The 15,534-nt window shown below is 41.7% G+C and overlaps 1 protein-coding gene across 2 annotated transcripts in view; it reads left to right on the top strand.

Moving 5' to 3' along the window:
* Nucleotides 1–13,933, top strand: part of LOC135347247 (uncharacterized) — a 34,500-nt gene extending 20,567 nt beyond the window's left edge. Inside the window, exons 1-6 of one of the 2 annotated variants that reach the window (XM_064545134.1) lie at nt 8,660–8,876; nt 9,095–9,283; nt 9,341–9,490; nt 9,622–9,897; nt 10,265–10,330; nt 10,550–13,930. In XM_064545134.1, coding sequence (XP_064401204.1) covers nt 8,660–8,876; nt 9,095–9,283; nt 9,341–9,490; nt 9,622–9,897; nt 10,265–10,330; nt 10,550–13,692 — 4,041 coding nt within the window. In that variant the 3' untranslated portion in view covers nt 13,693–13,930. Of the gene's footprint in view, nt 1–8,659; nt 8,877–9,094; nt 9,284–9,340; nt 9,491–9,621; nt 9,898–10,264; nt 10,331–10,549 lie in introns of those variants that run through there. The other variant, XM_064545135.1, reaches the window with a different exon arrangement.
* The last annotated feature ends 1,601 nt before the right edge of the window (nt 13,934–15,534 follow it).

Here is a 15,534-nt window from a genome sequence, read left to right as displayed (position 1 = left end):
CCTGTGTGTGTGTGTGTGTGTGTGTGTGGGTGGGTGGGTGTCTTATCTGTATAAATGTAGGTTGCTTGGTTGAGGTGATTTTATGATAATAAACCTCAGGAATTGTCTAGAGGTTTTGTGGTGGCGATGGGAGTGTTGGGAATGGGGAACAGGCATTAAACAGGTGTGTGTGTGTGTGTGTGTGTGTGTGTTTGTGCGCGTGCGCGTGTGTGTGTGTGTGTGTGTGTGAGGTAGCAGCAGAAATAAGAATTGCTTTTTTATCTCTCAAATATGAAAGGTCTCTTTCTAAGCTTTCAGACAATCTGAAAAGCGTTGAAATTGGATACCTGGAATTCAAGTTATGGCAGATGAAAGAGTCCCCGAACCATTGAATAAACGGAGGGGGGTTGTAGTTAAACATACATGTATCTTTCAACAGCCATAACTTCAGTACGTTAAGTTTAACTAGAGCACTAAGTGCTAACCCTCGGCTGTTCACATAAATCAGAATTAAGGGTGTTATGTAAGCAGGCTAAGCAGCAAGTAACGTACGGGAGCAATTAAAGTCTAGAGGCTGAAAGTTTTGAGAATGGAGTTTAGTAGTGCACTGGACTAGGATCACAGCAAAGTCAGCAAAGAAGCCTAGAGTCTCAGTATAGCTCCTGTGGGGTATGCTCTGGGGCTAGGATAATAATTATAAGCAACAACCACAATCATAATTTTAGCTTTCTATTAGCGACCCTGTTCCATTGTTCTTGGTACGGGATCACTTCAGCTGTAAATAAGTAGGGTACCTCGAATAAAGGCCGCGTGTAGTTAGTTAGCTAGCTGCCAACGTGCAAGTTTAAGCTTCTTAGTTTTGCTCGCTTATATTCGACAACGAGGCTTTATATCAAAATCTGCAACTACGTATTAACTTGTTGGGTGAAGGCTATCTATGCTGTAAACGCAGAAGCAGACTCATGTGCCACACATAAACAAACAAACCAGATGACTACTATACCCGCTGGCCACGACACAGCCTCGGGTAATTATGCATAGTACTATGATAATGCTATACTGCTATTTTGAACAGACTGACTGGCGCTTACCCTCCCCTTATTGGGATCAGTGTCAAAGTATGAGGTCTCAAAGGGGAGTATAGCAAACCAAATGAATTTATTCCTAAGTATGTGAATAATGGCCTTGACCGTCTAACACAAGATACGCACTAAAATCTATCTATAAGTACGAATATGTGCCTTCAACGAATCACATCACAATGATTGAGTAACTTTAAAACAGTACACGGACCAAAAAACCATATTTGCTAGCAATTATACTGTAGGGAAGCACCCTAATATTGATGACTCCTCACTAAATTAATACACTCCATGACTTAGTAGTTTCACACCCTCACACCCCACACCCCTCACACACCTGTCCTGCAGTACTCTAGCCCATCGGCCACAGTGAAGGCCAACTCCAGCACAGGGTCAGCACCAGCCTCCATGATGTGGTAGCCAGAAATGGCATTGTACTGAGGCATATGCTGCACACAGAGAGGAAGGTACGTACTATGGTGTGGAATGGTCTGATCTACAACCATATGAACAGCCAGACGACTGACGCTTACCCTCCCCTTATTATGCCTCGAGGCCTAGCCGCACGAGGGATACAGTAAAGCTGACTGTGTGTGTCTGTGTGTGTGTTCCAGCTGTAACTGATCAACGGTTGCAATGCAACAAAAACTGACAGCTTCTATAGGCTTCTAGCCACGATCTCTTGGATTTTGGTTCGTGGATTAGCAAACTAAAGCTTCTTCACATTAAAGGCTGTTGCAGTCTCTTCAGGATCTTTCATAGCACCATCTGTTCACACAAACTTTCTATTCAACATATGAGTTAGCCTTGCACTAAAGCGCTAGAGATAATTGTATAGTCCAGGGCTTCCCCAAATTCAATCAAATCAGGGGATCAATCAAAATCAGGGGAGGCTGGACGAATAAGAAATATTGCATGTGAAGAACTGTCTTAAATAATCAATTTGCATGACCAAAATGTCAGCAATTGCCCTCTACAGTTCTTCTACTGTAACTAAATTAAATGCAGTGAAACTTGTCTATTGTGGTCAGCCTATAATCAGGCACCCTTTACAATACAGCCAGGTTAACAAGCTTCAGAGTCTCCATAGCATGTGTTTGAACCAGACCACCTCTTTATTATAGCCACTGTTGGTCTGCCCTTGCAAGGGGTGACAGCTATAGATTGGTTTCCTTACACAAGTATACACACAGGGAGAAACCAATCACCCCAGGGCATGACATTTCAACAACACCCTACAATACTTAAGTCAGTGTTTCCCCCAGTGTACAGTTCAAACAGGGTGGCAGGCTAGACTATGGCTTGGGGGAGGGGCAGCATGTATTACTGCTAATCTTTCTTGCCATTATTTGCCATGCACACAGCTTCTCAATGTGTCCTCTAACACAGTACATGACCACAATGGAGATAATTGTATAGTCCAGGACTTCCCCAAATTCAATCCATACACACAACTTAACTTGTACAGATTCCCAAATTCAATTAGCTACTCAAACAAGAGCCCTTTAACCAAACACTGGTTAAGTATGTACCAACATAAGATAAATAATACAGTAGAATGTTCAGTACACTACGTATAGGTAAAAAGAGTATATACCACTCCAAACAGGACTGTATACTTCTATCCAACACTTTCTGACATACTCTATCAACATAATTATGTGTACCTAGCGAGGTCCTGAGAATGTTGTAGTAGTTGGTGGATCCAGTGATGTTGTACAAGTACGTAGGATACAGTATCAGATCTCCGTTGAGCAGAGCATCAAAAATCTGCAACAGTCGGCACAAAGATGTTATACCTACTTTGAGAATGTCAAATGGATTTTGGACGCTGAGCTTCTGTGAATTGGCCACCGAATAAACCGTAACAGCTGCGTTCAGTAATAGCTTAGACAAGCACACAGCTGGCTACAATGTTCACTAACTGCTAGGTACTGAACCCTGGTGGACGAGAGGGGGTACGTGATGCACATACATTGTAGTTAGTCAGTGGCTTCAGTAGTTGGTTCCTGTACAGGTACTGAGTACTAGAGTTGCCTCTGTGACTAGAGTTCTGATGCTGTGTATAGTGTGTGTACCTTGAAGCCATCGTAAAACCATTCAGCTTTGATGTACTGCACAGCCGTGTTGGTCCTTGAATAAATGTAAGTGGCTTGGTTCTCGTCAGCCATCCAAACTGGAACACAAGGTCAGCGTACGCATTCATCATCACTTGCGTCCGTCCCTGTGTGTGTGTGTGTGTGTGTGTGTGTGTGTGTGTGTGTGTGTGTGTGGGTGGGTGGGTGTCTTATCTGTATAAATGTAGGTTGCTTGGTTGAGGTGATTTTATGATAATAAACCTCAGGAATTGTCTAGAGGTTTTGTGGTGATGGGAATGTTGGGAATGGGGAACAGGTATTAAACAGGTGTGTGTGTGTGTGTGTGTGTGTGTGTTTGTGCACGTGTGTGTGCGTGTGTGTGTGTGTGTGTGTGTGTGAGTGAGGGGTAGCAGCAGAAATAAGAATTGCTTTTTTATCTCTCAAATATGAAAGGTTTCTTTCTAAGCTTTCAGAAAATCAGAAAAGCGTTGAAATTAGATACCCGGAATTCAAGTTATGGCAGATGAAAGAGTCCCCGAACCATCGAATAAACGGAGGGGGGTTGTAGTTAAACATACATGTATCTTTCAACAGCCATAACTTCAGTACGTTAAGTTTAACTAGAGCACTAAGTGCTAACCCTCGGCTGTTCACATAAATCAGAATTAAGGGTGTTATGTAAGCAGGCTAAGCAGCAAGTAACGTACGGGAGCAATTAAAGTCTAGAGGCTGAAAGTTTTGAGAATGGAGTTTAGTATAGTGCACTGTGGACTAGGATCACAGCAAAGTCAGCAAAGAAGCCTAGAGTCTCAGTATAGCTCCTGTGGGGTATGCTCTGGGGCTAGGATAATAATTATAAGCAACAACCACAATCATAATTTTAGCTTTCTATTAGCGACCCTGTTCCATTGTTCTTGGTACAGGATCACTTCAGCTGTAAATAAGTAGGTTACCTCGAATAAAGGCCGCGTGTAGTTAGTTAGCTAGCTGCCAACGTGCAAGTTTAAGCTTCTTAGTTTTGCTCGCTTATATTTGACAACGAGGCTTTATATCAAAATCTGCAACTACGTATTACCTTGTTGGGTGAAGGCTATCCATGCTGTAAACGCAGAAGCAGACTCATGTGCCACACATAAACAAACAAACCAGATGACTACTATACCCGCTGGCCACGGCACAGCCTCGGGTAATTATGCAGAGTACTATGATCATGCTATACAGCTATTTTGAACAGACTGACTGGCGCTTACCTCCCCCTTATTGGGATCAGTGTCAAAGTATGAGGTCTCAAAGGGGAGTATAGCAAACCAAATGAATTTATTCCTAAGTAATGGCCTTGACCTTCTAACACAAGATACGCACTAAAATCTATCTATAAGTACGAATATGTGCCTTCAACGAATCACATCACAATGATTGAGTATAATAGGAAGAAAAATTGCTAATAGGCAAATTTTTTGGGACAGCCCTACTCTTGGTATGCTGGCTTGTTTTGTAATTATGCACCAGAAACCACATGTACTACCAAAAGCAGATCTGTGGTAAGACTAGATGATGGATGATGACCAATTATCCTCTAGCAAAAGACCATGTCTAGATATTGTTCTAGTACTCAAACTGCCTCTCTTCCCTATTTTCCCCTCTCTTTTGGGGGGTAAGCTCCCCCCCCCCCTACTAGATGAAACCCTGATTAGTCTGGCGCACACACCCCTTATTGGGATCAGTGTGAATACATTCAAAAGTATGAGGTCTCAAAGGGGAGTCAAGCAAACCATTATTCCTAAATCTATGAATAATGGCCCTGACCTTCTGATCTACAACCACACTTTGAACAGCCAGACTGACTGGCACTTACCCTCCCCTTATTGGGATCAGTGTCAAAGTATGAGGTCTCAAAGGGGAGTATAGCAAACCAAATGAATTTATTCCTAAGTATGTGAATAATGGCCTTGACCTTCTAACACAAGATACGCACTAAAATCTATCTATAAGTACGAATATGTGCCTTCAACAAATCACATCTCACAATGATTGAGTAACTTTAAAACAGTATACGGACCAAAAACCATAATATTATTTGCTAGCAATTATACTGTAGGGAAGCACCCTAATATTGATGACTCCTCACTAAATTAATATACTCGACTCCATGGCTTAGTAGTTTCACACCCTCACACCCCACACCCCTCACACACCTGTCCTGCAGTACTCTAGCCCATCAGCCACAGTGAAGGCCAACTCCAGCACAGGGTCAGCACCAGCCTCCATGATGTGGTAGCCAGAAATGGCATTGTACTGAGGCATATGCTGCACACAGAGAGGAAGGTACGTACTATGGTGTGGAATGGTCTGATCTACAACCATATGAACAGCCAGACGACTGACGCTTACCCTCCCCTTATTATGCCTCGAGGCCTAGCCGCATGAGGGATACGGTAAAGCTGACTGTGTGTGTCTGTGTGTGTGTTCCAGCTGTAACTGATCAAAGGTTGCAATGCAACAAAAACTGACAGCTTCTATAGGCTTCTAGCAACGATCTCCTGGATTTTGATTCGTGGATTAGCAAACTAAAGCTTCTTTCTCGAGTTATGACTATTTGACTCACATTGAAGGCTGTTGCAGTCTCTTCAGAATCTTTTATAGCATCATCTGTTCGCACAAACTTTCTATTCAACATATAAGTTAGCCTTGCACTAAAGCGCTAAAGATAATTGTATAGTCCAGGACTTCCCCAAATTCAATCCATACACACAACTTAACTTGTACAGATTCCCAAATTCAATCAGCTACTCAAACAAGAGCCCTTTAACCAAACACTGGTTAAGTATGTACCAACATAAGATAAATAATACAGTAGAATGTTCAGTACACTACGTATAGGTAAAAAGAGTATATCCCACTCCAAACAGGACTGTATACTTCTATCCAACACTTTCTGACATACTCTATCAACATACGTGTACCTAGCGAGGTCCTGAGAATGTTGTAGTAGTTGGTGGATCCAGTGATGTTGTACAAGTACGTAGGATACGGTATCAGATCTCCGTTGAGCAGAGCATCAAAAATCTGCAACAGTCGGCACAAGCATATTATACCTACTTTGAGAATGTGAAATGGATTTTGGATGCTGAGCTTCTGTGAATTGGCCACCGAATAAACCGTAACAGCTGCGTTGAGTAATAGCTTAGACAAGCATACAGCTGGCTACAATGTTCACTAACTGCTAGGTACTGAACCCTGGTGGACGAGAGGGGGTACGTGATGCACATACATTGTAGTTAGTCAGTGACTTCAGTAGTTGGTTCCTGTACAGGTACTGAGTACTAGAGTTGCCTCTGTGACTAGAGTTCTGATGCTGTGTATAGTGTGTGTACCTTGAAGCCATCGTAAAACCATTCAGCTTTGATGTACTGCACAGCCATGTTGGTCTTTGAATAAATGTAAGTGGCTTGGTTCTCGTCAGCCATTCCAAACTGGAACACAAGGTCAGCGTACGCATTCATCATCCGTCCCTGTGTGTGTGTGTGTGTGTGTGTGTGTGTGTGTGTGTGTGTGTGTGTGTGTGTGTGTGTGTGTGTGTGTGGGTAGGTGTGTGGGTGGGTGTCTTATCTGTATAAATGTAGGTTGCTTGGTTGAGGTGATTTTATGATAATAAACCTCAGGAATTGTCTAGAGGTTTTGTGGTAGTGATGGGAGTGTTGGGAATGGGGAACAGGCATTAAATAGATGTGGTGTGTGTGTGTGTGTGTGTGTGTGTGTGTGTGTGTGTGTGTGTGTGTGTGTAGTGAGGGTGTTGTAGTTAAACATACATGTATCTTTCAACAGCCATAACTTCAGTACTGATGATCCAATGTCCAAATTTTTATGATTTTCTGAAAGCTTAGAAAGAGACCTTTCAAATTATGTGTTTAAATCCAAACTTTTGTAGGGGCCTTAATTTGTCATATTTCGCCTTTGGACCATGGGCAATAATCCATGGTATTGCCAAATTGGCAAAAACGTTTATCTCTTAAATATAAACTTTGATGACACCATTTGAAAGGTCTCTTTCTAAGCTTTCAGAAAATCATAAAATCGTTGAAATTGGATACACAGAATTCAAGTTATGGCAGCTGAAGAGTCCCCAAACCATTGGGGAGCTATTACACTTTGGTGCCCTTAGTGACTTTTGCTACAGTAGATTTTGTCTATAATTATAAGCAAGCAACTCCATTAACCTGGGCTGTAATAATTATAGAGGGTGTCCTAGTGGTTAGTGTACACACATAATACACTTGACTCTGCCTGAGTGTCCTACTAATAACCTATGGCCTTGAGTTGGATGTTGTTACTGATCCTCTCCAGTACTGCCTCCCCAGACACAGTGTCTATGATGAGCACACACTCTTTAGTGACAGGCTTCTTGGGTCCTCTGAACTGGGCCACATCATCAGTCCACTCAGCCTGTGTGGAAGTGGAGGGGGGCAGAATGATTGTAGTTATAGTCAAACCTGTCTATTGTAGTCACCCTCTATAATACAGCCACTCAACATCTCCATAGCATATAATTATGTGTTTGGACCTGACTGTGTTAGGAGGCCATCTCTCTATTGGCAAACATGCCTCACAATAAAATAGCTGATTGGAGACCTCATAATTGTAACTACACAACTACATGTACTTGCGTATTAAGTTGGCTCCCTAGAAACCTACTAAAAGATCTAGCTCAGTTGCTGTGAGATAGCAAATAGTGTGTGATATGATGCTGGGCTAGTTGTACAGTACCCCAGTGCACCACCACGGTGACTTCCCTAGATACAACCTCCAGGGTATGGAGGAAGTGATTCTAGCTAAGCTATCCCCTCACCTGTACATTCACTTCATCATCAGTCACTCACAGTTTACCAGGCTTTGTGGGATCCACTGACAGAGGCTTCAAGTCATCTGATACAGTGGCCATCAACAATACTAACGCCAGTCACCACATCTTGTGTGTAGAAAAATTTGGCCAAAAAAATACGACATTACATTAAGGCTAAGGGGGTGGAGACACACCACTACAGTCTTCCTATCATACTGGTTTATATAATCCTTCACTGAAGGAGATGAACTCTATGTACGTATGCATGCCAATATTATTTTTTTAGTATGGTAGAAATCGGAGAAACTCTGACTCACATTTGATGGTGTGATAGGCGTTCTCCCTGGGGAAGGTGAAGCTCTTGCCCAGTTTAACTCGGTATTCCTGACCCAGTTTCACTGGAGCTGCTCAGTAGAAGCAACTTCAGCCATAGAACAAGACTGGAGAGCACCATTATTAAATAGACAACTCAAGCGCAAGCCAAGTTGTTGTATAAGCCAACACGGTAAAGATCGTTAAAGAAATTATTGAATGAATATCGTTACAAAAAAAGGGGAGGGTCTCGTTCAAAAAGGTCAAGGCTAAACAAAGATTATTTGTTCTGACTGGCATTAAGTCTGCACTGAACGCTACAGAAAAAGCTTCTCAGCAACTATTTGTCTTGACTCTTGGAGCTGCACATGGTCTTCTGTTCTGACAGAACCATGAAGACGATATCTCAGAGACATGCCCGTTATTTCTCAAATGATCTGGACGACGATGTTACCCTGGTTTTCCCTAAGCCTAGTTGGCAGCTCAGAGCCAGCCTTGCCTCTGTGTTGATCACCCCTGTCCTCTACCAACTCTACCTCATTATGGTCACCATCAGATACATACTCTTCTTACAAACTTTTTCCTGTAAGTCAGTGAAGCATACTCGCCAATAATTGCATAACATTTCTTATCATACACTTTGGTATAATTATACAGAGCATAATTATTACGGGCATAGGCCACAATTATTATACTTAAAGGACAGTTTTAAACAGTCATTAGTGCATTGCTTGGTATTCACGGAGTCATGACCACAATTGTGATGTCACAGCACATGAATATATTTATGCAACTCTACACAGCTCCCCCACGTCCTGCTTGCCCTGTGGTTGACTTGAGTTGGACCGGAGTGTTTCCTTGTGAGCTGGGATGGAGGGGGAGTGCACTGGCCGTTCTCATTCTGTCAGCTGTGCTTATCACCTGCTACTCACTCATCACTGCCTGCTTGGTGAGATGGAACCCTCGGAAACAATGGAACTCAACCACATCAGGTAATCAATTATATATTTACTGCCACAATAATTATAAACATCACTCTTACTTTTTAGTTTTTGATACTCAAGAAAAGCCGACCAAGTTCCAAGTGAGTGTTCAGAGCACTAATCGGCCCCCCACTCTCAGTCTGTATATACTGTTACTGATATTCCGCTTACTGTTACAATCAGGAGATGTTGAAGCAAACCCTGGACCAACGTTTAGTAAGCGGTGTCTCTTTATGTATGCGTATATAATATACAAGTTGCTCGTCAGCTATTTCATACAGTGTACATGTATAAGCCATGTGTTGACATTGCTCATTGCACTTATCATTTGCTTGTAATTGTTATAGGCTCCATTCTGACTCTCAAGGATTTGCCATCTGTTTACGAGAACCTGATAAAAGCCGCCAAAAAGTGGTTCAACCTGGGACTTAAGCTGAAAGTGAGCTATGACACCCTCGATAATATCAGTGATGAACATCGAGATAATGAAACCTGTTTACGGAAAATGCTAGCTGCTCGCTTGAAGACTGCCACTCTAACCTATTCTGAAATATATCAGAGTCTCAGATCATCAACAGTTGATCGGAATGATGTTGCTGAGGCTATAGAGGAGGCATGTACAGGTAATATTGTGATGAGGCTAACTCCGACCACACTTAAGCATTTCAGTCAACAGTAACTTAACTATGTGACCAGTAGTCAATTAACGTATGTATAGTTGACCACATACTGATCAGGAACGTAATAATGAATATAGTGATGAGGTTATCCTTGACCACACTAAAAGCATTTCTATGAGTACTTATATTGAGCAATAGCCTAGAACAACAGCCTATAGAGCATGATCAGGATTGTAATAGTGATGAGGTTATCCCCTTGACCACACTAAAAGCATTTCTATGAGTACTTATATTGAATGAATAGCTACAACCTAGTCACGAACGTAATACTTTTAAGTCAATTGTATAGCGACGAATTACTTACTTTCAGTTGACGATACTTCACCTGGACCATCTAAGAGGCAGAAATTGTCCACAACAACTCCTGGACCAACCAGTGAGTTAGCTAATCGGTAGTTTGTGTGAGTGGTGATAGAGTAAAGGACACATCTCAGGGATTGCTGCATTTTTCATTAAGACTCTAGAAGTTTGGGGGTGGAAGCGCAGTCCTATTTGTTGTATTTCTCACTGTTTACTTAGTTTGGAGGGCCCATTATTGAAGATTCCACTGTAACTATTATAACCTTCACTTCATGATTATTCTTTTATACTGTAGAATCCAAATCCGATAATCGTTCCACCATCCAACCAGATGAAGCAATAGGAATTTATCGATCATACTTAACTAGTATTTACGATACAAGATCTCTCCCTGCTGATGACAAATATCCTCTCCAGTGTACTAAACACTTTGTTAACCTAACATGTGCTGATGTAAGTAAACATTTATCCAGAGAGGAAATTGAAGAGTCCTGGTCAGAAATAGTTAAAGGCAAGCTGAATAGATTTCCAAGAGAGAGAATCACAATGGACCAGATAGCTTCCAAAGTAGAAGGCAAATTCTCTAAACTAGTTGTCATTAAAGGGGCTCCTGGAGGAGGTAAGACGACTTTGTCATGGGAGCTGTGCAGACGATGGGCTAATGGTAAAGTTTGGACAGATTACTCCCTCGTTGTATTACTCCGACTTCGAGATGAGAATATTCAGGAAGCTGTAGAATTAGTTGATCTATTTCAATGTGAAAATACTGATGCTTCCAAAAATATTGTTGCTACTACTATCATACAAAACCATCATGGGCACGGTATTCTTTTCATTTTGGAAGGGCTGGATGAGTTACCACCATCTCTTAGAAAAAAAAATTCTATTTTTATGAAACTAATATCTGGACATCTTCTTCCCGCTAGTACCGTGCTTGTTACCACTAGGCCCTGGGCTGTATGCGATCTACCTCCTACTTGTAGCGCAAGAGTTGATCAGTTCATCGAAATCTTAGGGTTTTCTTCCAAACAAATTCAAGAATACATTGATCTAATGATCAAAAATAAGGAGGCTCCACCAGAACTACGTGAATACATTAACTCTAATCCACGTATTTCTAGTGCAATGTATAACCCTCTTCATGCCAGAATTGTAGTTGATGTTTATAGAAAAAATCACAAAATAAGCAGCGTCTTTCCCAATACAACAACTGAACTATACACTGCATACTCTCGAGTTGTGATTGAAAGGTATTTAAATGACAATCCAGCGTATTTAGACAGTGATTGGAGTGGTGAGCTGAGTGAGTTACCTTCGTCACTTCAGGTACATTTTGATAAGCTCTGCCATATTGCGTACAATGGAATATCAAAAGAAAAACAACAGTTGGTTTTTTTCAAGGAAGATATTGTTGATGCTAGCACTACACTTGGATTCATGAACAGTGTACATCCTTTATATAGGAAAAGCAACAGTTCTCCATCTTACAATTTCCTTCATCTAACACTTCAAGAGTTCCTCGCTGCATTTTACGTCTGGAAAAATATAACTCCACACGAGCAGTTGATCTTGTTTGAAACAAAGGCTGGTGATGGATCTTACGAGATGATTCTATTGTTTTTAGCTGGATTGACTAAACTGAATGACCAATGGACACAGTGTGTACTTCCAACTCCTATCGTGTACTATGAGGAAGGATCATCAAAAGTCGAGAGAATGTGTATTTTCTCAAGTGAGCAAATTCTGTGGATCTATGAAAGCCAAAATGTGCAAGCCATGAAGGACTTGTATTGTAATGTGCTGTATGAACCACTGCTATATAATCGGATGATTGATCAGTTTGCACTTGGTTATGTTGTAGCTTCTGCTCATTTCAAAGTAACTGTAATGGACATGTTCCAGTTTAATAAAAGTGGTGTGGATAGATCGATGATATTAGCAGGAATCAATAAAGTTTTGACTTCTTTTACTCTAAGTGTACGGCATCTGAAAATGTCTACCACATTCAAGATTTCATCTGTTTGGCATTCACTCACTGATAGGATACTACCAGAATTAGAAAGCGTCACTATCAGTAATATTAATATTATTGACGATGAATTTGATGGGCCTGAGGTTCCATGTACATTAAAAATATTTGACACTATACAGCTATCTCCAAACTTAAGTGTTGTAGAGCTAGATTTTGGCATCTCAAGAGACACTGTGATACGAATACTTTATATTTTGAAGCCAAAACACTGCTTGAAAGTTTTGAAATGTGCTCAAGTATCGCCAGTTGATGAAGAGTTGTTGTCTGACTTCATTGCACATTCTAGTATTGAAATGTTGGTGATACATTTGGTACAAGTGCCTAATCATTTTGACTTACCCATCACAGATGCTAAATATTGGTGTATTTCAATTGGATTGAACGTGACTGAGTTAAAAAGGAACAACACGAAAATCTTACCACATTTACTGTCTGAACATTCGTTTACCGATAACGAAGCAAAAAGAATATTTTCAACAGACAATGAGGTTTTTTCAGAGTCTACTATCAGAAACTTAATTTCAATATTAAACCACTGGAAACTAAGCTTACAATATCTGCGATGCTCTCCCCGTGTTAAGTTTACCCCCAAACAATTTGAGCAGTTTTTTAGTACTCTACTCGATTGTCCGATACTTAAAGAACTCGATATCCGAAGTGAAATAAAGGGCCAATTTGAATATTTCTGTACCCACTGGCACTTGCAATCACTAACTTTGGATTGTCCTGAAGATACCTGTAAAGTTTTACGTTCTCTCAAAGACAATCGATTACATTCCATTAAAAGCCTTAAACTTACATGTAACCTTGACTACGATTTTGATGAAGCTATTGGTGAGTATCTACAGGCTGACACATCTCTAGTGGAATTGACACTGCATTATAATGATTGGAAAAGTAGCCCGAGTCATTTAGTGCAGGGACTGCAAGTTAACACATGTCTAACTAAGCTAACTATTTCATATTATTATACTTATACTTATAGGGACTCAGATTATGATCTCGGAATGCTTGAACTGGCCCAAATGTTTCAACTTAATACAACTCTACAATTCATTGAACTAATTAAGTTTTATATACAGTTGCCAGGGGATCTACTACCTGTTTTGGAAGCATTAAGAGAAAACAATACAGTTAAACACCTGACACTCGATCTGCATGTGAATCATACAACACAGTACACTGTTACCACTGAAGAGGCTGAAGCTGTTGGTAATGTGTTAGCTAAGAACAAGACTCTAGAGGTGTTTCACCTCATTGCCGAGATCACTGAGTGGTCCCCAATTGTCAGGGGGCTGTTTGAAAACACAACACTGAAACAATTCAGCACTTCTAGTAATGCAAAAAAGAACATTGTCACATGTCCCGAGTACGTTGATGTCAGACGAAGAATTGTGTTTATTTAGTAGTATATGTATGACTCCTGTTTTATGTTATGGTCTAGTTTGTGTACTAAATCTTATAAGTCTTCCCAATCGGTGGCTATCTTTCTTATACATGTACAGTATATTTTTGTGTACCATTGGGCAGAGAGTATAAACTCTATACAATAATTATACACTCCATAATTATTTATGTCTCTAATAGCAATTGTTTTTGATTGTTTCGTTGATTTAGTAATTAAACTCTTCTCTTCAAACAACATATTAAATGACACCACTATAATTATAGATTTCATTTTTATCCTTATACTTGAAGCATGATCATTTCCAGACAACATAATTATAATAGGCTATTGCATGTTCACAAAGTTCTGGATGAGGTTGAGTGCTCTCTCCGGCTGGTCAAACGGGAGAATGTGCCCACCCCCTCTCATGACCACCTGCATAAACTTGTTCACTGTCCTCACATACCCGGAAACATCATCTCCTATCTGTGAAGGGAGAAATGTGTGTGTGGGGGTTAGGGTTAGGGTTAACCCGAACATAACAAAATTAGAAACCTTTAATCTACTTTAATGTGTGTGTGTGGGGGGGGGGTGAGAACAAGAAATGTGTGTGTGGGGGGGTGAGAACAAGAAATGTGTGTGTGGGGGGTAAGAACAAGAAATGTGTGTGTGTGTGGGGGGGGGTGATATCAAGAAATGTGTGTGTGTGGGGGGGGGGGGGTGAGAACAAGAAATGTGTGTGTGTGGGGGGAGGGGTGAGAACAAGAAATGTCTGTGTGTGTGTGTGTGTGCGAGGGATGAGAACAAGAAATGTGTGTGTGTGAGGGGGGGTGAGAACAAGAAATATGTGTGTGGGGTGAGAACAAGAAATGTGTGTGTGTGGGGGGAGGGGTGAGAACAAGAAATGTCTGTGTGTGTGTGTGTGTGCGAGGGATGAGAACAAGAAATGTGTGTGTGTGAGGGGGGGTGAGAACAAGAAATATGTGTGTGGGGTGAGAACAAGAAATGTGTGTGTGTGTGTGTGTGGGGTGAGAACAAGAAATGTGTGTGTGTGGGGGGGGGTGAGAACAAGAAATGTGTGTGTGTGTGGGGGGGTTAGAACAAGAAATGTGTGTGTGTGTGTGTGTGTGTGTGTGGGGGGGTGAGAACAAAAAATGTCTGTGTGTGTGTGTGGGGGGGGGGTGAGAACAAGAAATGCCTGTGTGTGTGTGTGTGGGGGGGGGGGGGTGAGAACAAGAAATGTGTGTGTGTGTGTGTGGGGGGGGGGGGTGAGAACAAGAAATGTGTGTGTGTGTGTGTGGGGGGGGGGGGTGAGAACAAGAAATGTGTGTGTGTGTGTGTGTGGGGGGGGGGTGAGAACAAGAAATGTGTGTGTGTGGGGGGGTGAGAACAATAAATGTGTGTGTGTGTGTGGGGGGGGGTGAGAACAAGAAATGTGTGTGTGTGTGTGGGGTGAGAACAAGAAATGTGTGTGTGTGGGGGGGGGGGTGAGAACAAGAAATGTGTGTATGTGTGTGGGGGGGGTGAGAACAAGAAATGTGTGTGTGTTTGTGGGGGAAACAAGAAATGTGTGTGTGTGTGTGGGGGAGGGGGGTGAGAACAAGAAATGTGTGTGTGTGTGTGTGGGGGAGGTGAGAACAAGAAATGTGTGTGTGTGGGGGGAGAACAAGAAATGTGTGTGTGTGTGTGGGGGGGTGAGAACAAGAAATGTGTGTGTGTGTGGGGGGGGGGTGAGAACAAGAAATGTGTGTGTGTGTTTGTGAGGGAAACAAGAAATGTGTGTGTGGGGGGGGGGGGGGTGAACAATACAAAACTAGCAATCTAGCTGTTCAAAACCCATATATCCCACCTTGTCTTGTAG

The sequence above is a fragment of the Halichondria panicea genome, chromosome 14 (genome assembly GCF_963675165.1).
Source record: "Halichondria panicea chromosome 14, odHalPani1.1, whole genome shotgun sequence".
Classification (NCBI taxonomy): Eukaryota; Metazoa; Porifera; class Demospongiae; order Suberitida; family Halichondriidae; genus Halichondria; species Halichondria panicea.
Note: the sequence above shows the minus strand (reverse complement) of the source record. Positions and strands in the feature narration are given on the sequence as shown.